Source organism: Rhinatrema bivittatum, chromosome 3 (genome assembly GCF_901001135.1).
Source record: "Rhinatrema bivittatum chromosome 3, aRhiBiv1.1, whole genome shotgun sequence".
Lineage (NCBI taxonomy): Eukaryota > Metazoa > Chordata > Amphibia > Gymnophiona > Rhinatrematidae > Rhinatrema > Rhinatrema bivittatum.
The window spans coordinates 155,290,617-155,318,030 of record NC_042617.1 but is presented as its reverse complement, the minus strand read 5'-3'; the positions used below and the strand labels follow the sequence as shown (position 1 = coordinate 155,318,030).

General features: G+C 41.5%; 1 protein-coding gene across 5 annotated transcripts in view; it reads left to right on the top strand.

The window, feature by feature from the left end:
* Positions 1 to 27,414, top strand: part of B3GALNT2 (beta-1,3-N-acetylgalactosaminyltransferase 2) — a 141,456-nt gene that overhangs the window by 31,698 nt on the left and 82,344 nt on the right. For all 5 annotated transcript variants that reach the window (XM_029593851.1, XM_029593849.1, XM_029593850.1 and 2 more), the window contains exons 2-3: positions 15,135 to 15,285; positions 17,111 to 17,211. In XM_029593851.1, coding sequence (XP_029449711.1) covers positions 15,135 to 15,285; positions 17,111 to 17,211 — 252 coding nt within the window. The remainder of the gene's footprint in view (positions 1 to 15,134; positions 15,286 to 17,110; positions 17,212 to 27,414) is intronic.

The following is a 27,414-nucleotide window of genomic DNA, read 5'->3' as shown; positions in this document are numbered from 1 at the left end:
GTATTTCAAAAAACTTCTTCAGGGACCTTAAAGTCTGAAAAAGTGTAACGAAAATACATTAGAAATTCATGTCATCGATCTTCACAAAACACATTATCCAAAGACTTACGAGTTAGAAAAGAAGACGCCAACTCCTATAGCATACGGCATAGAGCAGGATCTGACATATTGAAGCTGACGTATTTGAGGCTATGTACTGCCTCAAAAGTAACCAATCAGAAACAGTCTCAGCAAAACACAAAGAACTGATTGGAAAAAGCAGCCCTTTAAAAGAGTGACGTCCACTCGATGGATCAAAGAGGATGTGATTTCCTCTTTGATATAGTGTTTTTACATCACATACTTTACCAGTTTTTTCAATTTTTGTGGTTTCATAGCATTGATATTTAGCCATGCAAGTCTGGTTAGACAAATATCTGTCCAGAAGTTATCCAGAGAGCTTTAACTGGGTGTATTCAGGGGAGCACTCATCCAGGTAAGTTCCACTGAACATCCTGCTAAAGTTATAATTTATAGTTTATTATTCTTTATATACCGACATACAGGGGTTCTATCATATCGGTTTACAATAAATAAACATAAAAACACATACATTAATAAATATAATAAATCAGCTTAGTAAAATAACAATAAATAAGTAGCAAAATTCTAATGCTAAAAAACGATACTAAGTAAATACAATAATTAATAAAATGACTACTTATAATACTCTATGCTAAAATCAATATAAATAGCAGCACTTCCTAAAACAATCCTAAAAAAAACAAACCAGTCCTAAAAATCTGTTTGCTATCCGTAAAAGCACACTTATAAAGCCAGGTTTTTAATTCTGCCTTGAATTTCTTTATATCCGCCTGAATTCGCAATTCTACTGGCAGTATCTGGGATATTAATAATCTCAAAACTTTTAAGAAAAATCTAAAAACATGGCTCTTTAAAAAAGCCTTCACTAAAGAGTGTGGCGGGTAGAGAATGAAAGTACAGGGTAATGCAGATGAGAATAAATTTACTCAATCCTACATTTAAGAAGTAATATTTCAAAGCGATAGTAACTCAATAATATACCTGGACTTGACCAACATTACTCAAATAATGATTTTATTTATGAAATTGTAACCGAACTTTATTGGCACCTGTTAGAATGTACGATATCCTACATTTACTTACCTTAGTCTATGTGCCTATTTGTAAACCGTTGCGATGGTATATAACTTAGCGACGGTATAGCAAAGTTTTTAAATAAATAAATATTAACTTTCCCACTCGCTGGCCTATTCAATATGGATATCTTCGTGCATAGACCATTTTACTGTCTGTCCCTACATCTCTGACATATCATACCCAGCAGGTTTGTTTTTGGGTTGAAAAGACACACATGGAAGTCACCGTCTAAACTGAGGAGAGGCTGACTTTCCTCACCTTCTCGCCTCGCTGGCTATGAATCTTTCTAATCCGCAACTGTCGTCTTGCAGCTCTCATGGTTACATAGATAGAAACATAGAAATGATGGCAGAAAAGGACCAAATGGTCTATCCAGTCTGCCCAGCAAGCTTCCTAAGGTAGTAACTGCTGCTCTGTGCAGGTATCCCCTAGCCTTACAGGGATAACTGCACAGAGTGGAGACCTATGTGCTAAGCAGCAAAGATTTATGCAGAAGAGTTTCACATAAAAAAAAAAAATAAATTAATGCAGAGCATCCAGAAATATGTGGAAATGTAAAACGTTTGACATTTCTGTACAATGTTTTGCACAAACTTTGCAAAAGTGGGCTTTTTGATAGTAAACTTTCACATGTTTGCTAAATGCAAAAATATGGTTAAATCTCACATTAACCCATGATCTCCCAGTGTTCTATTTAGAGGATAGCTTCTTTGGGTCATAATGGGTTAATGAGATGCAACAATACAAAATCCTGCAAAGTAGCGCATTAATGTAGGATTTTGTGAGAACAGGTATATGAGAAAAAGGCCCATTTTCGCAAAAATGCCCAACCTATACCTTATTGAAGTGTAGTTATCGTAAGTTGCCAGTTTGGGATGTGGCTTTATTTCTGTCTCTCTAAGGGGCCCGATTTACTAAAGGTTTTCTCCCGTGCTGTGGTTATTAAGACTACCTAAAAAAAAATACTGTGCAAACTGTCAGACTTTATACGTATGTATGCATATGTCTGTGTGTACATAGACATACATGGCTAGAAAAACATTTGGAAAATGTAGGTGCCAGCCAAAATGTTTAGTAGCCAGGGAAAAGTTATTTTTCCCCCTTTTTTTATAATTTACTTTTTTTTTTTTTTTGTGGCATTTGATTTCTGTTTCTTCTATTTTTTCTTTCTTTTTGGTTGTTTTCTCCCCTCCCCAAAGTCTCTTCTCTGCAACCCAATGGCAGGGTATTCCCATGACCTGCTTCAGCAGTGACTTCTCCGTGTGGCCCTGCAGCACGGGTTCGACTCGGTCTGTGGCTCTGCATAGCGGAGGCTGCTCCCAGACTGTGGTAGCTTCTTTCAGGCTCAGGCCGATGGCAGCATCTTTTCTTGGCTGGGTCTTGGGCCGGTCGTGCTGGTAATTCCTTTAGTTTGTTGCACAGCACTAGGTAGGAATCATGTCTGAATTTTAGGTGCCTGGATGACATGGCCCCTGAGATTTTTTTCAACCCCGTGTGTGTGTGTATATTGTACTAATTATCCTTTGTGAGTTGCATCTGATGCTCACATTGAAGAATTAGGAAGCCAAACAAATATATTTACAAGAAAGTAAAACCATTTTTTTTAAATGAAAGTGGGCACCAGCCCTTTAACACGACAGTCTAATTTAAAAAAAAAAAAACAAACCAAAAACATATATAACATCTTATCTGTATTCATGGTATTATGTTTGTATCCGTATTTTGCGCTATTATATTTTAATTAGTGTACCTCACCTTGAGGTCTCTGGAAAGGTGATTTAAAGTCTAAAAAAGTAAAAATAAACTGCAGGTTGCTCCAGAATAATTGGGTATAAGCTACAGATTACAAAGGTCAATATTCATCTATTACAGGGGTGGCTACTGCAATCCTCAAGAGCCACAAACAGGTATGATTTTCAGGATATCCATAATGAATATGCATGAGAGAGATTTGCATACAGTGGAGGCAGTGCATGCAAATCTCATGCATATTCATTGTGTAAATCCTGAAAACCTGATCTGTTTGTAGCGCTTGAGACCCAGAGTTGGCCACCCTTGCTCTGTTAAAACTCATTTCCAGTTTTGGGATAGCCTACTGCCCAGATTTAAGGTGAAGTCTGCAATGTCAAAACCATACTGATGTCCTTAATCCTGGACACCTGAGCAATAGAAATTGTAGTTTTGGGCATCCTATTGACTAAAACATATATGTAAGACCCATAGCCTCGCTAGAATATTCTGAATGTAGTCCTGTGCATAGCTCAAGGAAAGAAGGATTTTGGTATAATTTTAAGATGGGAAAGTAAATAAGTGTTAGCTGGGAGTTAAGATGACATCTGTAGGTGTTAGAAAGTAGTATTCAGAGAGGAGACAGAGGTGACAGGAGGTATATGCTATAGCTCTGAAGGGAGATGCAGAAAAGATAGATATACTTATGGAAAGAACCTGAAAATGTATTTCAGAGAAGAGTTTTTAAAAAAAACCAAACAACCCAAAACCTGGAAGGTTGCAGGAGAGACCCAAGGAGACTGGGATCTCTAGCACACTATTCTATAGAAGAGCCTGCGTTCTGCAAAGCCCACAGAGTGCAGGTCTCCGAGAGCGGCGAGAATCCCAGTGTGAACTATGAATAGCCAGTTAACGCTTATCTATTGAATTTGAAGGAGTAGAGGGGAGTGAAATGAAGCTAGATTAGCGCAAGCACAGAACCCCCATATTGCTGTTTGGAAGTGGAGAAGGTTTCCTTGACAGTAGCCGGCTTTGCTGTTAGCAGTTCTGGACTTGATTGACAGTATTATACTTTATGATAGTGAGGAATAATCCAGCCAATAGCGCATTGGATGGACTTTATATAGTTTTTGGATTTTAAGTCCATCTTTCCAAATGATGCTCAAGTTGACTATCAGTATTATTCAGATTCAGGCACAAAAATTCCTTGCCTCTAAAGAGTTAGCATGGGGCACATTTAAAACTAATCGGAGAAAGTTCTTTTTTACTCAACGCACAATTAAACTCTGGAATTTGTTGCCAGAGAATGTGGTTCGTGCAGTTAGTATAGCTGTGTTTAAAAAAGGATTGGATAAGTTCTTGGAGGAGAAGTCCATTACCTGCTATTAAGTTCACTTAGAGAATAGCCACTGCCATTAGCAATGGTTACATGGAATAGACTTAGTTTTTGGGTACTTGCCAGGTTCTTATGGCCTGGATTGGCCACTGTTGGAAACAGGATGCTGGGCTTGATGGACCCTTGGTCTGACCCAGTATGGCATTTTCTTATGTTCTTATGTTCTTAACAGTCTAAGAGCCAGATAGTCAAAGACCTACTAACCGGCTAAGAGTTTAGCTGAATTCTCACCTAAATCGAGTCGATCAAATTATGACTAGCTAGATTTACAAACTTCGCGGGTTAAGTGAATAAAAGACTATCATCTGGTTCCACATGCCCTCCAAGACAGACACAGTTAGCAGCGAAAGAGAGACCTCATCTCCTTTCCCTTCCTCCCTTCTACCTGCAGCAAACATTTTTGTGGGAAGATTGAGTCCTCTTGTGGGTTTATGTGAGAGGCATTAGGGTGATTTGGAAGGGCTGTAAGGAGTGTAGGAGGAGAGACAATAGGGAGGGAAGATCAGGCTCCTCTCTGCCCTGTACTTTTGAGTGGGGATCAGCGTGTCTCTTGGCCCCGCTACTTTTTTTTTTTTTTTTGTCGAGGGGAAGGAATTGGGTGCCTCTTACCCCACAATTTAAATTGGCTTGGGGGGTATCCAGGTTGCTGGACTCCTTTTTTTTTTTTTTTTTTTTTTTTTTAATTTTTCTCATTTCAGGAGGGAGGCTGGCAGACCAGATTTAGGACTGCTATGCTATGCAGTGTATGATATTTTACATTTGATTAACAAAATTTAATCTGCTAATCTTGAGATATGGATTCTTTAGTTTTAAGGAGCAGTTAAAGACACTTTTTTATGAGGTAGTAAATTGATTTTATTAGCAGTGTAAGTTTAAAAAAAATTTGAATATGGTAGAATTTTTTTTCTTTCTTTGGTTTTATGATTTTACAGTGCAAGGCTGTGTAGTTAAAGATAAACAATTTATAAGTGTTATCTTTAAGCCCAGCTTTGCACTTAGGAATTTATACAATGTTAAATTAATTCACCCAGCTGAAAAGTAATTGTCAGTGTTCTCACCCTCCAAGGTACTGCTGAAGTCCAGGGTCACTCCTGTAACAGGATGTTGTCTCGAAACCATGGGGCATCAAGTGATGCCCTTTATGGTGGATGACTGATAAAACCCAAAATGTCTCACCATGAGATATGACAGCAGGGTAACTTTATTAGCTTGCCGAAGTCTTTCAAGGGATGTTGGCAAGAACAATTCCTTCCACGTACTGAATAAGAACTCAGTCTTAGCTTGCAGGTTCATTGCAGCAATCAAAGTTCTGTTAGCAAAGCTTATGGGGAATCCATGGCAAAAGCCATGGGGAAAAGCCCTTAGGGGAGTCTTTTTCAGGTAATGTCCATTCAGATAATGTTCCTCATTTTTCTAAGAGTCAGCCCTCATTGAATATTCCGTTCTATAGGCTCCAACATGGATCTGGATGTTGCCACCTCTTATAGACACAGGATTGGTGAGATGCAAATGATGTTGTCTGAGTCCCGATGCATAGGAATATTCCCTTAGGGTTAATGAAGTTCAGAGAGTCCGTTAGAAAAATAGGTGCTAGAGCAATACCCATTTCACAGCTAGATACAAACTTTTAACCAAGGACTTCATTCACAGTTCTGATCCAAAGTTCTCCTCTCATCTTGGGTGGTGATGACAACTCTCTGATTATGGAGAAATAGTCTTTTCTCCTCTGTATGAATCACAGTCTCATATAAAATAGCCAAAATCATCATGTGGCTGCAGACTCCCATGTTGTGTTACTTAGGCCTGCACTTTTTACTCAATCTGTGTGCATAGCAGCGGGCCTCAAGTTCATGATGCACATCCTTATTTAGGATAACTGGCATTTCTCCTACAGAAGCACTTAGGCGGCTAGCACTGAAAATCAATGCTAGCTTCCCAACTTTCTGCCCTCAATCTAATCCTGCCTCTAGGCCCGCCCAGAATTGAGTGGCTAAATTTTGCCTCTCAGACCTGCAAATTTTGCAAGGCTTTGATCCCTTTGAACGTTTATATGCCATTCTTTCTGCCTGTGTTGCTGTGACTTAAAGAAGGGCATTTGAATGTGCCAAATCCTCAGTCTCACCAGTAGGGCCTTAAAGTGAAGCATCACCCTGAGTGTAAAGGAATCTTCTTAATTTCTCCCTTCTGGTATAGGATAAAGGAAGAGGGGCTGCACATGCACTCTTTATTCAACTTAACTGACTGTGTAATTGTTTTAAAAACTGAAAATCAATATGAATTCTAAAATTTAAATTTGTGCAAAGTGACCTTTATCAACAGTTTGTCACTGTCAGCTAAAAGCTATTTTTAAGTTAAGGCTGCCTCATTGGGAATTTGGAAATCCCTTTGAGAGATCAAGAAATCGTGACTTTGTCACTTTTGCTCCCAGCTTTTATATTTTTCGTCCAGTGATCTTCTGCTCCGTTGGGCTTTCAGCTCATTTGGAACCGGGGATGTAGTATCAGAAGCTTTCATTTGCAGCTACCTATGATTTCTTTCCCTCTTTTTAGTCTTTCTCTACCCCATTTCTACCTCACCCCCTGTCTAGCCTAGACATTGCAGCCAACTTACAGCCCTTGGTTGGGAGCCAAAGACTGCGGTTCTTTTTGGGTCATCATTTCGCAGTCTGTTGAACGTCCCCTCTATAAAACAAGTCCGATTAACCGAGTTTTGGGATTGGCTGTTTGCAGCTGTCTGTTCTTCCCTTTGGAATGCTCTGCCGGAAAGTTTGAAGGCTAAAGCTTCTATTGCCCCTTGTAGAAAAAAGCTGAAGGCCTTATTTACCCAGGCGTTTAGGTACATAGAAGGGTAAGGACCATGTTTTTTTTTTTTTTTCTGCATTTTATATATGTGGTATGTGTTAAGGTGAGAGGCATTATTTGTAAGTGCTCGGGCTGCTGTGTTTAGAGAGGAGAGATGATGATGTGCTTGATTTTATGGGCTGTTTTTGAATTTTATATGATATGAGTCCGTTTTGTATGATTATGAACATTTATATTAACCGCAAGGGCTCAGTGTCAGAAGGAAGTGGATTTCCCTTCTTCCCTCTCTTCCTCTTGATTTCAGATCTTCCTGGTCTCTGATATATTCCCCCTCTCCTTGCAATTCTTTCTCCCTCTGCTCTCTGATTGTTCCTCTCCACCCTTTCCTCCCCCTCTTTGTGCCTCAATCTCTTACTCCTCTTCTCCTCGTTCTTGAGATCCCTTCTCCTTCTCTTTTGAGATTCCCCCCTTCCCTCCTGAACCCTACCCTGTATCCATTCTCCATCCCCCTTTCTCTCTTCCCAGCACTCGGCACTTTTCTGTCCCCCAGAGAAAGAACCAAATTAACTTGACACAGGAATTATCAGAAAACAGCTTTATAAAAATAAAGTAAGACACATCAAGTCAGATGTGCCACAGACTCTTGAAAAATGTGTCGCAGTATAAAAGCATTAACAATTGTTCTAGAATAATATAGAACTGATAAAAGGGAGTTTACCTCTCACAAAAATGTTCTTATCTTTATGCTCTCCTGCTATTGATAGTCCCACGATTTCTTGGGCAGTAGCACTGCTAAGTGAAGACAAGCTAGGAAATGTCCAGTGTTTTCTAGGCTCAGAGTCCTGGCGGGTCACAGATGAATTGCATAAGCAGAGTTGTGACATCATAAGCGAGTGGCCTAGTGATTAGAGTAATGGGCTAGAAAGCAGGTTTCAAATCCTGCTTCTTCCACTGATGTTCCTTGTGACCTTGGGCAAGTCGCCTTATTTCCTCAGGGTGTAATCTCTTTTGGGCAGAGAAATATCCTACTTGAAAAAAATGTGGTAAACTGACAAGCTAAAATTGGAAAGGCAGTCTAGAAATACAAAATATTATTATTATTATATCCAGCCAGGCACTTGCACTTTGCCTAGAGGAGGAAAATATTTTTAAGAATAATTAATCATAGGAACTAGTTAATTTTATATGAATGTAATATATCTCGTTAGTGCCTGCAGGGCTTGACAAACCCAGGCACCAGGTTGTCATGGCACCTAGTATTTTTGTGCTCCTAAATGCCCTTCCTCATGGCTGCTCTCCCTGGAGTGGCTGTTCCTTTCCAGTCTGGTACTGCAGGGCTCTCCATGAATTTGAATCATTCGGTGCCCCAAATCCCTTGCTGGTCTCAGTCTCGCAATATCAGAAAGGAAGAGCTATTCTGGGAGAAGCGGCAGCCAGCAAGATGAGGGTGAAGAGTGGCTGACTGAAGTCTGGGGGTGCCGCTGGCTTAAGCTAGCTGGATAGGGGTGAAGGGGTGGTTGGTTGGGGGATGACTGGGGATAGGACTGGCTTATGAGTGATTAACTGAGGGGGATGACTGGTACTGATGGTTGGGTGTTGACTGGGGATAGCTTGTTGACTGACTGGGAGTGACTAGCTGGAGAGTTTGGGGATTGGCTGGTAGGAGAAGGGACGAGGAGGCAGGTGACTGGGAGTGGGGGGAGGAGCTCCTACATTTTTGGGCTAGCTTTTCAATACAAAGAAAATTTGTCAAGGCCTGAGTTACAGCTTCAGCATAGATAATATTATAGTAAATCCTTATGTTTAAAATACAGAGGTTTTTAAACTTTATTTTTTGTTATTTAGAAATGCATGTTACAACCTTATATAAACACAATATAACCATTTTTTTAAGAGCACCATATTTTACTCTTTGGGGAATTCTGCGCAAAAAAATTTAAAATTCTGTGCACAAAAGCTTAACATTTTGCAAAATTCTACAAACAGTATAATTGGTCAAAATACAATTTACATGACAGTTTTTAAGTAATTACATTTTAAATTAACACAGAAAAAATTATTACTTAAAGATGCAGAATTTTAAATATTTTAAGCAGGATTTCCCTAGAAATTCCCTGTAAGTGTGTTCCTTCCACTCACTCTTCCTACTCCCCTGGCCACTTTGCCCTCTCAGGCCCCAACTCCTCCACCTGCCAGTATCTCTCACCTCCACCTCTAGGCTCAACCCCTTCCAGTCTATCGCCACTCCCAGAGTTTGACCCCGTTCTCAGTACTGCCCCTCCCTCTCTCACATACATACATCCTCATACATGCTCCCTCACTCTCTCGCACATACCCATCCCTTCATACAGGGGCCCGCTCTCTTGCATACATATCCACACAAGCTCCCTTTCTCTCTCATGCATACACCCTCACACAGGTTCTCTCTTACACATACACAATCCTTTCACACAGGCTAGCACCCTCGCATACACACGATTCCGTTTTCGTACACACCAGCTCCCAATCTCTCACACGCATTCACAATCTCCTCATATAGGCTCCCTCTCTCTGGGACCCATATTCGAGTACCCCTCGGCTCTCTTTCACACCCTCCCTGGTCTCTCTCACATGCTCCTGCTCATTCCCCTGCTCTCTCTCACCTCAAACATACACACCTCTCTACACGTATTCACTCTCACCGGGGTCTTCCGCTTCACCGCGAACGGCACGTGCTCTGTTCGAGGCATGCCAGGGCCTTCCTCTTCGCTGCGAGCAGAGTGCATCCTGTGACGACCTTCCACTTCGCCACGAACGATGCGCACTCCATTCACGGTGCGGCAGGGTCGTCTTCTTCGCCACAAATGGCACGCCGGGACCTTCCTCATTGCCTTGAACGGTGCGTGCTCCGTTCGCGCATGCCTGGGTCTCCTCTGTCATTTTCTGTGCAGAATTTGGTAATTCTGCACAGGAGTGGAATTCTGCGCAAATTCTGTGCTCCGCAGTAGTGCAGAATTCCCCCAGGACTAATATATGTATCACTATATTGTGAAGATTTACAGTGATACAAAAGTGTTGCATCATCATTGTGCAACCTGTAAGTTGCAGCTTTTCCTTTTTAGAGCCCACAACAAAAAATCCCTCTCTGTTGCACATCCTACTTGACTCGGTCAACTCCCCATTCAAACCTCCCTTTCACACTACAACCCCAAGCATCCAAATGGAAACAACTCTCCACATTGCACAAAATCTACCAGACTCAGGGTAAGATCCCTACAAAAAAAGGATATAGTGAATATTTTGAAAGTTAAGTGCCCACCACACTTTACTTCAGATTAGTTTGCAGTTGGTTAAAGGATGAACTCCACATGGTTACATACAGCTCACGCACTTAAACATCTGTATCTTTCTAAGTGTATAATCTCCAACATTTTAATGTGCCAAAGTCTTAAGGCAGGGCGAGCATCCTCAATCTATTTAAGTAACAAATATTTACGTGCTATTTGTAAGGTCAAAGAGAAACTATCTGCTTTCTTACAGGCCGATACAGTAAGGAGCGGTAGGAAGAGCTGCGTTAGTGCCGGGCGTACCCGCGTTTGCCGCACGCACAGTCCAGCTCACCTACCGCTCGATCCTGTATGTAAATAGCTTGCAAAGGCAAGCTGCGTTGAAGAAGCGTCCGTGAAGCGTTAGGCTCACGCAACCCATTTTACTGCATAGAGCGCTATACAGTATCCTGGGTGCGCTGGCCTAACGCTTCACGGACACTCTGGTATCTGTCATTTCAAATGTCATTTGAAATGACAGGTACCAGGAAGTGGACGGTTCTCCTACGCTCGGGATGGCCAGTCCTCTCTCCCCTCCTCCCGAAGCAAGGCGCAGGGAGAGGGGGGGAGAGAGGACTGGTGAAACGACATGTAAAGTGTAAAGCAACGAAGCGACTTACTTTTCTTGCAGCCCTCCTCCGGAGACGGACCGCGGCTCTCCTGCCTCCCAGGGGGCAGCTGGCGGCGAAAGCGGCCCCGCCGGTGAAAAGTCGAAAAAGTGAAAAAAAAAAAAATTGTCTCCCCACTGACGGAAAAATCGAAAAAAAAAAAAAATAGCCTCCAGCGATCACGGATCCTCCGAAGACGGACCGTGGCTCCCCTGCCTCCCGGAGGCAGCTGCCGGCGAAGATGGATGCTTGCGCGGGCGAAAGCGACCCTGTGCGTGCACATGCCGTGACGCCAAACATCGTGACGTCATGCCTTGAGCGGCAAAATTGCATGCACAGGGGCCGTTTTCGCCCGTGCAGGCATCCATCTTCGCCGGCAGCTGCCTCCGGGCGGCAGGGGAGCTGCGGTCCGTCTCCGGAGGATCCGTGATCGCTGGAGACTCGATTTTTTTTTTTTTTCCCGCTTTCGTTGCTTCGGGAGGAGGGGAGAGAGGACTGGGGCTGCCCCGGAGACCAGCACCCATGGACGCGGCCAGGGCAGGTGAGCGTGGGGGCTGGGGGAAAGTTGCCGCCTACCCTTTCCCCTGCCTCTAACGTAGGGATAAGGGTAGGCGGTAAGTTAGCAGGTTAAACGCGCAGCAAAACGGCAGGGTAAAAAAAGCGATAGTCGGGGCGCACGTTACTGTATGGGAGGGAATAGCTAATTCGATCGTTTACATGTAATATACATGCCGCGTGCGGAAGGGGTTACCCGGTGATTTAAAGAGGTGGTAAGAATGGGTTAAAGGGGATAGTGTATTGCGGGTTGGACTAAGGCAGTCGAAAAGTGAGTAGAAAGCGGGTTAGGAGCAGGGTAACCGTGGCCGCACTTTACTGTATTGACCTGTTAGTGTGCAGACAGATGACTCCAGAACCAGTAGGTCATGCACCTCTACCAGCAGAGGCAGACTGAGCAAACTGTCAGCACGGTATTTATACTCCTGCAGTGACGACAGCCTGCCAGTATTCGCCGACTCCAGCAGATGGTGGATGTGCATCTCCCTACTGGGGATTGCTTCAGCTTTTAGAAGGAGAATTTGCAAAGAAAACTTAATTGCCCTGCTCTCCTGTGGTGATACCAAATGGTCCTTCCCCCAGTTGAGAATTCCTGAGGTAATTTCCATGGTCTCTCAGATGTGTGCCTTGGTACAGTAGCTGGTTTTTTAGCCAGCATGGACTTAGCCGATTGTACAGTTTAAAGGCAGCGGGTGCAGGAGGTGCATGTTTGTTTTGAGCCTCTTTACAGCATAACATAAGAAATGCCATACTGGGTCAGACCAGGGGTCCATCAAGCCCACCAGTATCCTGTTCCCAACAGTGGCCAATCCAAGTTGCAAGTACCCAAACATTAGATAGATCACAAACTACTATTGCTTATTAATTACCGCAATAGCAGTTTATGGATTTAACCTGTAGGAACTTATCCAAACCTTTTTTAAACCCAGTAACACTAACTGCTGAAACCACATCCTCTGGCAATGAATTCCAGAGTTTAACTATGCACTGAGTGAAATAATTTTCTTTGATTTGTTTTAAATGAGCTACTTGCTAACTTCATGGAGTGTCCCCTGGTCCTTCTATTATTATCTGAGAGAGTAAATAACCGATTTACATTCATTTTTTCAAGTCCTTTTATGATTTTGTAAACTTCTATCATACCCCCCCCCCCCCCCCCCCCAGTCGTCTTTTCTCCAAACAGCCCTAACTTCTTTAGCCTTTCCTCATAGGGCAGCCGTTTCATGCCCCATATCATTTTGGTCACCCTTCTCTGCACTTTCTCCAGTGCAGTTATATCCTTTTTAAGATGCGGTGACCAGAATTACACACAGTATTCAAGATGCGGTCTCACCATGGAGCGATACAGAGGCATTATGACATTCTCCAATTTTAATTTCCATTCCCTTCCTAATAATTCCTAACATTGTTTTGCTTTTTTGATCACCACAGCACACTGGGCCGACGATGTCAATGTATTATCCACTATGACGCCTAGATCTCTTTCCTGGGTGATAACTCCTAAGATAGAAACTAACATTGTGTAACTACAGCAAGGGTTATTTTTCCCTATGTGCATCACTTTGCACTTGTCCACGTTGACTTTGTACTATTATTGAACAATGCCCGCTGAATCTTGCTGCTGATTGGCTGGCGGAAGTGATTCACTTTGTAATTTTAGAATACAATTTTTGGATCTGCAGAAAAGAGGAAGCATGGCGGAAATCAAATGGTAACAGAAGAAGCCGATCATTGGTTTTCATTCATTGATAGCTGCAGGATCCTCTCTGTCATGGGACGTACTTATATTTATAGTCAAATGCTGATGGTTTTATTTAATGTGGTCAGCTAAACTTTTGACCATGGAGGTGGATAGTGGAAGCAACTTGTGTCTGATTAATAGGTTTGATTTAGTTGCTTATTGGGCCTATGCCAGATTTTTAAAGCTATGTTCTCTTTACACAGATATTGATTAGAATTGTTGAATGGCATACAGACTAAAATTGAAAATATATTGCCCCTTGTATGGGATGAGGCTGCAACTGCGCCTTGAGTATTGTGTGCAGTTCTGGTTTCCCCTCCACCTCGAAACACATTACAGCAGAACTGGAAAAGATACAGAGAAGGGCAACTAAAAGAATACAAGGAATGGCTCCCTTCTGGCTCTTAGTGTGGTAAAGAGACTGAGAAGGATTGTTGGAAGTTTATAAAATCATGATGGCGGTGGAACAAATAAATGGGGAGCAGTTAACTTGCCCTTTCAAATAGTACTAGGATTAGGGGACCTGCCCTGAAACTAACTGGTAGCAGATTTAAGAAAGTGGGGTTTTTTTGTTTGTGTTTTTGTGTGTGTGTGTGTGTTGTTTTTTTCCAGTCAATACACAATTAAGCTGGGGAATTTGTTGTTGAAGGATGTGGAGAAGGTTAATAGCTGGGTTTAAAAAAAATGTTTGAAGAAGTTTCTTGAGGATAGGCCCATTATCAGCCAGGAAGAAAAGAGAAAGTCTTTGATCAGTTTCCTGAATGAACAGTAGTTTACCTTTCTCACAGGCTGATGCAGTTATCTGGGCATTAAGAACCTGTGGGCTGGATTTCAGCACACAGCTTTAATGCCCAATTTATTACATTAGCCCCCTTAAACTAGCTGAGGTAATCAATAGTGTGTTGCATTTTATTTATCCCGTTCACTCTTTTCATAGCTTATCAATCAAACTGATCTCCCTGATGTCAAAGAAGGAAAAAAAAAATCTGTTTGTGGTGTTCAAGCCACCTGAGCTTGAACAATGTAATAAGCCAAGGGGAAGGGAAAAATAAAAAAAAAGTTAAACTTCTCTGGATCTGCTTTTGAAAAGTAGTGCGGAGATTAGAATCTGGAGTAGGCTACAGGGAGATGAAAAAAATGCCCCGGCAACCAGATACAAACAATGCCTAGGGGAGATTTGACTAGATGGAATCTTAAGCTTTTGTTCGCTTATCTGTGCCGGTGCACAGAAAGGAAAGACTGTGGATAACATAAAAGCCCTCTTTTCACATTTGGTAATTACATACAGGATTATACAAATGGAATGGAAGGGCTGCCTCCTGTGAGCCATTCGGTTTTCTTCTGCTGAAGTGTAGTTGCTGTGTCCATCTATTTAGGTTCTACCCCTCTTTTCAGAAGGCCATGGGAGCAGCTGACTTTACAGTTAAGCTTTTTATGGGGGGGGGGGGGGGTAGGAGCCCTGTTACAGAGTTCAAATCTGTTCTGTGCTATGTCTCATATGAGTGGTTTCTTGGCTTGCACAGAATTTTTTTTTTTCTTTTTTAATTTACTTGTTATATTCTGCCTTTCAAACACTTCAAAGTGGATTCCATTCTGGTAATGTACTTTCTTGTGTGTTAAGGAGGCAGAAGGCTGGTTATAGTAACTGTAACTTGAATGAGTTGTCAGTATTTTATTTCTTGGACAGTTAATGGCGTTTTGTGGGCTTTGGCTTTTTTTGTCAGAAACATTTAATACTTTTAATATTTCTTTGTTTTGTGTATGTCTGTCTCTGCATGAGGTTTTCAGTATAGCAGTACAGATTTCTATAATGATGTCATCTGGGTTTTTGTGTTTCAGGTTTGTCGGCTTTGTTTTCCCGGTGGGAACCGAAACCACATTATGATCTTGTCGTAGGTATATTATCAGCTCGGCACAACTATGAACTACGAAATGTTATAAGGAACACTTGGTTGAAACCCTTGGGACGTCACCCAGCATTAAACCAGCGGTAATGACCTGACTTCTCTTATGTCTACTCTTTTTAGCAAATTCTGCCTGGAAAAACTATTTCAAATAAGCCTGAACGTTCTGTTTTCTTAAAATTATAAAAATAGGTAGTTTGTAGGTAATCAAAGCTTCTGGTGGAGCTTGTTAGATGAGCCATAACAAACTTGCAACATTCTAGACGTGCAGTAGCAAAACTGAATTTTATACTCTGGTCATGTTTAAAAGAATCCTTTAACCATTGTTTAAATTGACAGTAATTTTGTAGTAGACCATTTGTTTCGAAAAGTTTGCATGGTGCACATCAACTGCCTAGCCCATAGAAAAGCCTCTGACCTCCCCTTATCCCTAGTCAGTGTCCCTCTGTGCACTATAGGCAAAAAAGCAGCAGAGCATTTTAGGGTGGAGTTGCTTGAGTTCTTGCCATGGTATCCATTCTGTTCTTTGTGCTCTTATTGGTCAAGATATCAGTCCATCTCAAAATTAGAAAGGAAAACGTATGACCCTGATAGAGACTTTGCTCTTTGGAACAGTCATGCCTCTTGCTCTGTTTGTTGTATCCTAATCAAAGTTGCGACCTATAATTGGGTCTGTTCCTGGTGATTTCATCACCTGATATACGGGCTGATGCAGTAAAGTGTGCTCAGGCCGAGCGCACTGTTAGCCCCCATTTGGACGCACGTTTTCCACGTGCTATTTTTACCTCTTATACAGTAAGGGCTAATAGTGCGTGGAAAACGCGCGTCCAACCCCCCCACCCCCGAAACTAATAGCGCCTGCAAAATGCAAATGCATGTTGATGAGCCTATTAGTCCTGCGTGATACATAAAGTAAAATGTGCAGCCAAGCCACACGTTTTACTTTCAGAAATTAACTCCTGCCGGCACTGGGAAAGTGTACAGAAAAGAGAAAAAAACTGCTTTTCTGTACACCTTCCGACTTAATATCATAGCGATTTTAAGTCGGAGGCCCCAAAGATTAAAAAAAAATAAAAATCTGCCCGCGGGTTGGAAAACGGACATTCAATTTTGCTGGCGGCCGTTTTCCGAACCCCCGTGACTGTCAGTGGGTTTGACAGCCGACGCCGGTAAAATTAAGCGTCGGCTGTCAAACTGAGCTTACTGAAACTCAATTATTCTGGAGAGAGTAGTTTACTCACTGCCCCTTAGTAGTTTGGTTTCTCCTCAAGCTAAACCAGTCTGTATGAATTGGGATTGTCACTCTTGCCCTATGAGCGCATAAAGTAAAAATGAAACAAAATAAATGAACATCCCTGCCGTGCTGTATGATATTGGGTGTTAGCGTTACCCTCGTGATTATGGAAAAAATGTCAGCACAGCGGTCTTCTATGGCCCAGGGGAAAAAGTTTCTTCTGACATGAAATATATATTCCTGGACACCCTGTTGCCAAAACTTCGGAGTGTTATTCTAAATTCACTGTTATTGTAACATAGTTTTTTTGATAGCTGGGGAGGGATTTGTGTGTGGGGGGAGTTTCTGAAATATAGGATGGAGATTGTATTCTAGTCCGGTACTATTTCTAATTATTTAGCTCTTGTGTTGAGCAGTTTGTGTGCAATACTGGTACCTTTACCAATGAGAACATTAATGATTATAAAAAGATTTTTCCATAAAATAGATTTGAAGGAAGATTTCTCAATTTGATTCACAGTCAAATGGATCAGGGAAGCACTTCAAGAAAATATATAGAAAACTTAAATTGACTTGGGAAGAATGTGAAGTGAAGGGTTCAGAGGGCATTTTTATTTGTTTTGTCACATGCTATGCCCTTGTTGATCGGTGCTAATGAAACATGCCTTGTCTTGCAGTGTACTGGTGAAGTTTATTATAGGCTCCCATGGTTGTGATGTGCCTGTGGAAGATCGAGAAGATCCTTACTCTTGCAAACTTCTGAACATCACTAACCCAAGTATGATTACCTGAATATTATTTTAAATAATCATGATAAGTGTTCTACTTATTTTAACTTGGATTTTAATGTTAGTCATTGCAGCTTAACCAGTACAAGATCTGCAGAATGAAAACTAATTCAGTTTAGTAAAAGATATTTTTTGGGTGTGGGTTGTGTGTGTGTGAGAACTTTTATATAGTTTTACACAGAACTGTAATCTGTGTGTCAAATCTGTTTTTATGTTAGCTGAAAAATATTGTTACTGAGAGAAGATTTTGGATGAGATTTGCTCTATATTGTGGATAATTTTACCTAAATTGAAAACAAGGCCATCTGCTGAATAAACGAGGACAATTGTCTAATTAAGCCCATTTCTTTATGTACCAAAGCTTTTAACCCACAATAAAAAAAAAAAAAAGCCTTACAAAGCTGTGTACTATACAAAATATCCAAAACAAAATACAATACCTAGTACTTTAATCAGCAAAATACAATATGTAAACAATTGTTAAAAGTTACATAATGATAAAAATCATCAATGCAGTAAATACAAACAAATTAAATTAGTATTAGTAACAAAATATATTTTAAGAAAATTTTGTGAATATTTTCTGTTGAATTATATTTTAAACTATCATACCAGTGGCCAGAATCAGTGAGTGCTTTACTCATTGTGGCCATACCAGCCTTTTAATATTTTTCAATATGCATACTTTTTTGTTAAAAAAAATTGGACAATTTTAATTTTTCGTTTTATATAACATTATTAATATATTTATGGTTATAAAATAACCAAGTGCGATTCATTTGAAGCAGTGATGAAACACGGCGAAGAAATATAACAGCACTACTATTGAGAGATAAGCATAAAACAAAATATAAGATTTTAATAATTAGTTGTGGCATGTTAGACGATAAAATACGGGTTTTCTAGGGATTTTAAGGGAGGCACATTTGCACTTTATAAAAACATAATATCAATTGACAAACCTGAAGAGAGTAGGTAAATGACGTAATTAATAAGTGGTGAAGTCAAGAGAGGGGCTGTAGCCCTGTAAGGGCAAGAGCTCATGAGACTGCGAACACACTGACATCTTTCTGATACCACTCTCTCGGGTAAGTCTTTTTAATTATAAATAATTAAAAATAATTGTAAGACACATCTGCTATTTTGCAGTACCTCAAGTTGCAACGGTTTGGTTTTGTTTCATAGTAATATAATTGAGGTTTTTGAGCCAGCATATATTTTGAATTTATAAAATAACCAAGCCATCACCACTGAAACTGATCTTGAACAGTTGTGTATTATCTATAATTTTACAAATATTGCAAAATGTTTTAATAGTCCCCTTAGATTCCCACCTTGAATAATAAAACAAAGAAACAATAAAATATCTTGGCAGTAAAAAATGATTTAGAAAGAGAAGTACTGTCTAGAGCATCCAAAGTCTTTAGCATGCCTTTGTACTGAAATCCCTGTTTATTTATTAACTTTCAACTGATGTCTTTCCAGAGAGCCTGGCTATGTTATTTTACAAGTATTTATTTATGCCTTATGAATTAATTTAATTTATTAAGGACTTCCATGATGCAAAATCTGATATATCTAATTTCTGACTAAAAACACTTTTCCATCAAATACACATCATATTTTTTAGCCACTCTGCCATCTCGGGTGTAGTAGGTTTTATTTTTCCATTGCCACTGCATGAATACCAATAGCCACACATTTTTAGGTTGCTGCATTCTCTCTATGGCTTCTCATTGAGATATAATTGATTAAAGTTTGAAACATCTTTGTTCTAAATTCCAGCCTGTTGTAAAGAAAGGAGCAAGGAACCTCAGTAACAGTAAGGGAGACCGGCGGAAAAGGCCTCCACAAATACCACTACAGAGGAGGCTGCAAAGGCAGGTTTTCTAGGCCCTGGACCCATTGTCCTTTGCCTTTGACCTTTTTCTGATTCCAGGATAGCCTTCAGCATTTCGTCTATGGCAGTGAGCTGGATGGGCCTCTCTCTTGATTGGATGAGACAAAATCTTAGTTTCTGTCTTCCTATAGTAGTCCATATTATGCCAGGGAACTCTCATATTGCTGATAGCTGTGGGGATCCCCTTCCATGACTTGTTCTTTGCCACCATGGATCTTGTGGTGGAATTTTCCCCGAGAAGTGCTGGGTAGTGCTGCAGGATGTCGTCTAGAAGGTCCTTCGCCTTGGCACTGATTCGCATGTTGCAGATCATGTATCTGAGTACCAGTATCCTGCTGCTCGCTGTCTAAAATGCCAGTTTCATATTCAGAGCCTGATTTTTAAAAGTATTTCCATGGATAAAACCTGGTTTTATGTGCGTAAATAGGCTTTTGAAAAGTGCCTGGGGGAATTGTGCATGTAATTAAAAATGTGCAGAAGGGATTCTGTGCATACTTTTATGTGCACTAAATAGAGGTGTTCTGGAGGCAGAGTTGGGGTGGGGGAAAAAAATGTATTCACATTTTTCAGTTTTGAAAATGTGCAAAAATATATGCATTCATATCTACACCTGCTCTTTAGCATATGCTGCACTGGGTTCTGCATGCAGCCACTCATTTTTAATACATACTTGTCTTTCTGATACACCTGTCCAGAAATGCCCTTGGGATTCATTCCTTTCTGTTGATGGAGGTAGAATATCCATTTAATTATTTTTATGTCTGACATCACTGGTATTAAGTACTAATGGAATCATTAACATTCATTCCCTGTACGTACCCAGATCAGTCCAGACCATGGGTTGAGCCTCCTGTCCAGCAGGTGGAGACAGACCAAAACTGAAAGGGTATCCTATATCAGGACAGAGCCTACCCTGCAGCCCTTCAGTATTTGTCTGTCTCCAGCAGATGCGAAGCTCACCCTGTGGTTCCCTGTTCTTTTTGCCTAGTCCCTATTTGGGGCTACTTTCTTCTCTAATTGTGTCGGATCAAGCAAGTATTTGTTATATTTTCAGGTTTTAATAAAAAAACAAACAGTGTAAAGTTTATCTGGACTCTGTTGATTCCTGTAAGGAGACAGTTTTCTGTCTCCTCGCTCTTGGGGGGGCCTAGAGGGGCTTTGCCCCTTGTGTTACATAGCCTAGGCTCCCTATCCCCGGTGTTCCTCATCTGTGGGGTGAAATTGGTGGTGCCAGTCACTCCCCCTGTACAGCCTTCTCTCTCTTCCTCTCCCCGGGATGTTTCTTCTCTGGTGCTTCCTGCAGGGACGCCTTCTTCCCCTGCCTACCCGATTTAAAAAAAAAAAAAAAAAAAAAAAAAAAAAAGATAAATAATATAATCTATATCTATCGGGTGAATTTAAGTGTTGGCAGCTTGTTTAGAGAGAAGGGAGCGTGCAGAGTTCATTTTTCTGTTTCTGCTCCTTCAGCCCTGGCTGCCCAGCTGATTTTCTTTGCTCCTCCTCCCTGCCATGCCGCGATCCCCTCTATGTTTAGCCTGTGGGGAGTCATCGATCCGACTCTCCCGCGAGGGGCTGTGCTCCAACTATCTGCCAGGAGGGTGAGGGTCCCTCCGCGGCAGCAATCACTTCAGGACTCCGGACCAGGCCTCCTAAGCGCATGGCTGCGCCGTTCCCGGGTTTTTCGGATGCTACTATTTTTTTTTTTTTGTTATTTAAAGTTTATTAACATTTTCATATATAATACAACACCATGGCTGTGTTACAAACTAGTGAAAACAATTTACAGCATATGAAACAGAATCCATATCAACAATCTGCAAACATTGGTATATAACCCAAGTCCCTATTCCCTGTCCCACACCCCCCCACCCTGAGTATACATCTTACACATTTCCAATCAGTAATAGTGTTTCCCAAGACATGTATCCTGTGTCAAAGATGCAGGGCTGCAGATTCCAATATTCACGGACCATTTTCTGGGGATGATCTACGCCGTCTGGATGTCAAACGCGTTCTCATGCGTTATCTTCAGGTCACCAATGATTTCCGAGTCTCGGATCATCTATTTGTCTTGTGGAGTGGGCCCAACCAGGGCAAACAGGCCTCTAAGACTACGATCTCTCGCTGGTTGAAGGAGGCCATCGCGTCGGCCTATATCTGTCAGGCCGAGCGGTCCCCGAGGGTCTGAAGGCTCCTTCCTTGCGTTCCCAAGCTGCTTCTTGGGCGGAGAGTCAATTGGTTTCTCTGCAGGAGATATGCAGGGCAGCTACGTGGAAGTCTTTGCATACTTTTGCTCGGCATTACCGCCTTGATGTTCAGGCGCCAGTTTTTGGTTCCTTTGGTCGGCAGGTGCTTCGAGCGGGACTATCTCGGTCCCACCCTGTTTAGGGAAGCTCTGGTACATCCCAATGGTCTGGACTGATCTGGGTACGTACAGGGAAAGGAAAATTAGTTCTTACTTTTTAATCTTCGTTCCTGTAGTACCACGGATCAGTCCAGACGCCCTTCCCTATTTTTCCTTCTGACCGCTCGAAGCTTCCTCCCTCCTTTTTTTACAGGATTCAGGTTGATTATAATTAGAGGCACCGGAAGCATCTTTTTGATGACCATGGACTTTTCTGCAAGAGCGATTATTTACAGAGTCCATCCAATGTTTGCACTTGTTCTTGGAGGAGAAGTCCATTAATGGCTATTAATCAATTTTACTTAGGGAATAGCCACTGCTATTAATTGCATCAGTAGCATGGGATCTTCTTAGTGTTTGGGTAATTGCCAGGTTCTTGTGGCCTGGTTTTGGCCTCTGATGGAAACAGGATGCTGGGCTTGATGGACCCTTGGTCTGACCCAGCATGGCAATTTCTTATGTTCTTATGTTCAAGTTCTAGAGTTCTCTTGTTACTTGCTTGATTCTTTTCTGTTTATCTTCATTCTGTCTGCTTTGACAATGGTTATGTTGGAGGGCTGCAGGGTAGGCTCTGTCCTGATATAGGATACCCTTTCAGTTTTGGTCTGTCTCCATCTGCTGGACAGGAGGCTCAACCCATGGTCTGGACTGATCCGTGGTACTACAGGAACAAAAATGAACAGGTAAGAACTAATTTTCCTGTATTCTCTACCTCCAACTGTTCCGAGGTTCTCCCTGGTGGAGCAGAAACCCTTCAAATTTTTTTCAAGAAAGAAAGCTATCTTTTTTGGCATCTCTATTAGGGCCAGGCTGAAATATCCTTGCAGATGTTTAGTACGTGATAAAGGTGAAAGCTTTATATTTGCAGCATCGGAACAACTAAGATCCTTTTTAAATGCCAGGGAAGTGAATATAATCCCTGGATAACAGATCCCTTGACAGTGGAAAATAGATACCACTGATATCGTTAAGCCAGTTTATCTTTTAAAGAATTTATCCTTATTTTCTCCCTTTTAATATACTGGCCCCTGATTACCTATTGTTATACTTTGTAAAGGATGTATTATGTTCGGTATTTCCTGCTGAGATATTGAATAACTGAATTTCTTTATGTAATATATCCATTTTTCTTTGCTAAAGTAAGATGTATTGATTACTTTAATTGAAAATATAATAAAGTGTGAATTATAATACAGGCCTAGCAATGGCAGTCTTGAGAAGTTGAGGGAGAAAATCAAGATCCAGATTAGAGTTTGATATCAGTAAGAGGAGAGAATAAGCTTAACACCAGATTTTGTACATTAAACAAAAGATAGTGGAACAACAGGAGAGGAAGAGGCATTCATTTGCTTGAGGAAAATGTGTAGGCCAGCTAGGGTGACCTTATTGAAAGCCAAACGTTTACTATCATAAGAACATGCCATACTGAGTCAGACCAAGGATCCATCAAACCCAGCATCTTGTTTCCAACAGTGGCCAATCCAGGCCATAAGAACCTGGCAAGTACCCAAAAACTAAGTCTATTTCATGCTACTGTTAGTAATAGCAGTGGCTATTTTCTAAGTCAACTTAATAGCAGGAAATGGACTTCTCCAAGAACTTCTCCAATCCTTTTTTAAACACAGCTACGCTAACTGCACTAACCACATCCTCTGGCAACAAATTCCAGAGTTTAATTGTGTGTTGAGTGAAAAAGAACTTTCTCCGATTAGTTTTAAATGTGCCACATGCTAACTTCATGGAGTGCCCCCTAGTCTTTCTATTATCCGAAAGAGTAAATAACTGATTCACATTAACCCGTTCTAGACCTCTCATGATTTTAAACACCTCTTTCATATCCCCCCCTCAGCCGTCTCCTCTCCAAGCTAAAAAGTCCTAACCTCTTTAGTCTTTCCTCATGGGGGAGCTGTTCCATTCCCTTTATCATTTTGGTCGCCCTTCTCTGTACCTTCTCCATCACAACTATATCATTTTTGAGATGCAGTGACCAGAATTGTACACAGTATTCAAGGTGTGGTCTCACCATGGAGCGATACAGAGGTATTATGACATTTTCGGGGTTTTTTTTTTTTTATTATTTTCAACTCAGATAACACAATAACATCTTACATCTGTAAATAGAATGATGAAATACAGAAAAAAGAAAAAATTAAATCGTAATAACATTTAAGCACAATAATTAACCACTTTTTCATCATTCTCTAAAGGAAATAAAAGATAGAAGGGCCAGTAACCATAGGGAGAAATAAAGGAAATATCACATAACATTGATAATTTTCTTAACGGTGTCAGTAGACCTTATTGATCATATCTGGGACTGATGTAGTCCAGGAGAAGATACTAAATGTCCACTCCTGGAGTTTAAGAAGGACTTTAGTTGCTCGGGAAAAAAGAAAATTAAGCACTCATTTTGACCTCTAATTACACACTTACAGGGGTATCTAAGTGTGAAAGAATACCCCAATGTAATTATTTGCGCCCATAAAGAAAGGAAATCTCGCCTTCTAACCTGTGTCGTCCTAGCAAAGTCAGGGAAAATACGTATAGTTTGTCCAAGAAATAGTGAGGATATATTTTTAAAATATGTCCTCATTGTATCATTCAGTTCACTCTCCATTATATATGAAACAAGCAAAGTAGACCTCACAATAACCACTTCAGAAGAATCCTCAAGAAATTGTGTGAGGTTTTCTATATCTTCTGTTTGAACACCTTGAGGAGTTTCTCTGCTAGGATTAAAGAGGAAATAGGCTTTATTTATAACTGGAGTTTTCTCTAACTCAAAATCCAGATTCTGATGGAAATAGTTTCTCAAAGTGGTAAGTACTCCTTCACCGAGTATCCTGGGAAAATTAACAAACTTCCGGTTCAGATGTCTAGTTTGATTCTCTAGATATTCCAGTCTCTGGGTACAAGTTCCGAAGTCCTTTATAAGTTTATAATTATTTGTCTGGGTTTGAGCCAGTGTCTGAGTTTCTGACAATTGTGTTCTTAGTTCTTGGAATTGAGTTTCAGAAACAGCATTTTGAGCATTTTTGTTATGGTTACGTGTGTTTTGGTGGATCCTTGGGTGCTGTGGAGGTAACCACGCCCTTGGGGAGGAGCCCCGTGAGGAGCCACAGCACTGGGCTAGACTCGTACTACACAAAAACACAAAGTTCTTTATTAGACAGCTTGATGATTTCCACCAGAGGTGGCAGTAATGAGGCAGTCTGTAGTTGTAGTCTCAGGGACCTTGGCAGAGGGAGCCCTTCTCTCCTAGATGACATCAGGAGGTTCTGCAGCAGATCTCCCAGCAAGGAGATACTGTGGATGAGATAGACTGAGAGTTAGAGTACTCACTAGATGTTTGCTGTTGATATGCGATTCCACTAGGTATGTTGTAGAAGGTACAGGCACCGAGGCAGGGAGAGCAGGCCCTCGAGAAGCGAGTACCTGTTCCCTGTAAGGCACCTGAAATAAAGCAGAGGGCCCCGAAGAGCGGGTACCCAGGTTATCAATACCCCGAAGGGCAGAGAGAGAGAGCTTCCTGCAGCAGCACGGAAGCGGCAGAGTAGCATAGACAGGAACGGATTCGAGTCCTTGCTAACTCAACGAGCTAGCAAATTAGTGAAGGTAATATACCTAGATGGCATGATGTCAGCATGAGGGAACGCCCTCGAGGTTCGCGCCAAGGGTGGTACAAAGACGGGGGTTGCACACACACGCGCGCACCCTAGTAGGTACCTGGGAGGAGCAATGGCGGGAGGCTGCACCATAGCCATACTGGGGACGCCAGAGAGGTCAGCTTGTAGATGCGGCGGTAGCCATCTTTCCCAGGTAAGTGGGAGGAGCCGTGAATAAGGTGAGGCAAACGGGGTGAAGCTGTCTAGGACTGACGGACGCAACACTTTGGTGTTCAATTTTTCTATTTCTCCCTGGCATGCCGTCGTTGAGTTTCCATAGCTCGCTATCAAGTCCCACAGCACCTCCAATGTTGTTATAGCCGGCTTGTGCCTCCTTCGATTCCAACGTTTCAGCCAGGGATTTTTATTTTTTTTATTTAGATTTATATTCCACTTTTCACACTTTTGTCAGCACTTCAAAGTGGATTTCATTCAGGTACTGTAGGTATTTCCCTATCCCCAGAGGGCTTACAATCTAAGTTTGTACCTGAGGCAAAGGAGGGTAAAGTGACTTGCCCAAGGTCACAAGGAGCAACAACGGGACTCGAACCCTGGTCTCTTGGTTTATAGCCCACTGCTCTAACCATTAGGCTACTCCTCCACTTCTTACCAACTCCTCTGCTTCTTTGCCAGGAGAAGGAAAAATTGGAGAGGAAATAGCCTGAAAAGGCAAAAAAGTCTCCAGTAATCCAGGAGAGGAATGGCTGCTTGGCTGCTACTCCTCCACGCTGACCCCCTGTCGCAGAAGCTCCGGTGATGACATCATCGAGGGCTGCAAGCTCCAAGGGAGGGACGCTGATAATGGGAGACGCTGATCTGGGGGACTCAGTGTGGTTTCCCCAGGCGACTGCGGCGCTCCCTCACCACCAGCCGCAACGGGGAGAGTTACCCCTCGTGTCGCTGACCCGACAGCAAATACAGAAATTAATCGTTTGTCCGCAGGCAAGGATCCATCTGGAGGGAAGACTCGGACCCATCCTTTTCTCTTTGAGGGCATTTTTTCAGGTAATAATCAATCGGATCTCGGAGAAGCTTTGCACTGCTGATGCTCACGCCACCATCTTGGCCCTCGGCAGAATATCTGCTTTCAACATTTTCCGTTTTATTCACCATTCCCTTTCGAATAATTCCCAACATTGTTTGCTTTTTTGATTGCTGCAGCACACTGAACCGACGATTTCAATGTGTTATCCACTATGACTCCTAGATCTCTTTCTTGGGTGGTAGCTCCTAATATGGAACTTAACATTGTGTAACTATAGCATGGGTTATTTTTCCCTATATGCATCACCTTGCACTTATCCACATATCTGTTATAATATCCTTAAATGGTGTGGAGGGTAAATCAAGTGAATGAGCTGGACTAATCAAAGGAGAACAAAAAGACAATTCACTTCTGATATTAAGAATGTTAATATCAAACGAGTGAACGCGAATATCAGCAGTCAAATTTATTGGAGTGAATAGATGGGGAAGAATGGAATTCTGAATTAGAGAAACAAGCCTGAACAGCTGCTTGTGTCTGTTTTCTGCTTTAGCAAGAATTGTCTTACAATGATCTTTCTTAGCTAGCTTTTCTGCTGTTAAGTAATGTTTTTGTTAACTTTTTATTTAAACAAAGTCAGAATACAGGCAAGGCCTCTTTATTACACACAAGTCTCCATCAGCTGCAAATAAAATATAACACCAAAGGATTGTCCGTCTCAAGTTACATAGAATGTTAGAATTTCCAGTAGGGGTCCCAAATCTAGTTATATAACAACTCTTTATATTTCAACATAAATGTTAACTTTTCCAGTAAAGCAACTGAGGGGATCTGAATCTGCCAGTGTTCCAAAGTAGGCACAGATTTCCATTTCAAAGCAGTGGATAAGCGCGCAACATGCAACAACTGCTGTATTAACAGTTTCTGAAACTTTTTAAGTCTTTGGTTACCCCATAGCCCCAAAAGATACAGCCCAAGGGACAAAACCACCATACCTCCCATTATTTGATTGCTTATACGTCCCACTCTGCCAAAAGGCAGATATATACGGGCAACCCCACCAAACATATACATATGAACCATTTTGCCCGCAACCGCACCAACATAAAGGTGAGGCTGAGGCATTAAACTTGCAGAAGAGCATGGGATATCTATAACTGCGCATTATTAATCTGACCAACAGTTCAGCCCTTTTGGCACACAAGACTTACGTGCTTTACTCCATATAAGCCTCCATGC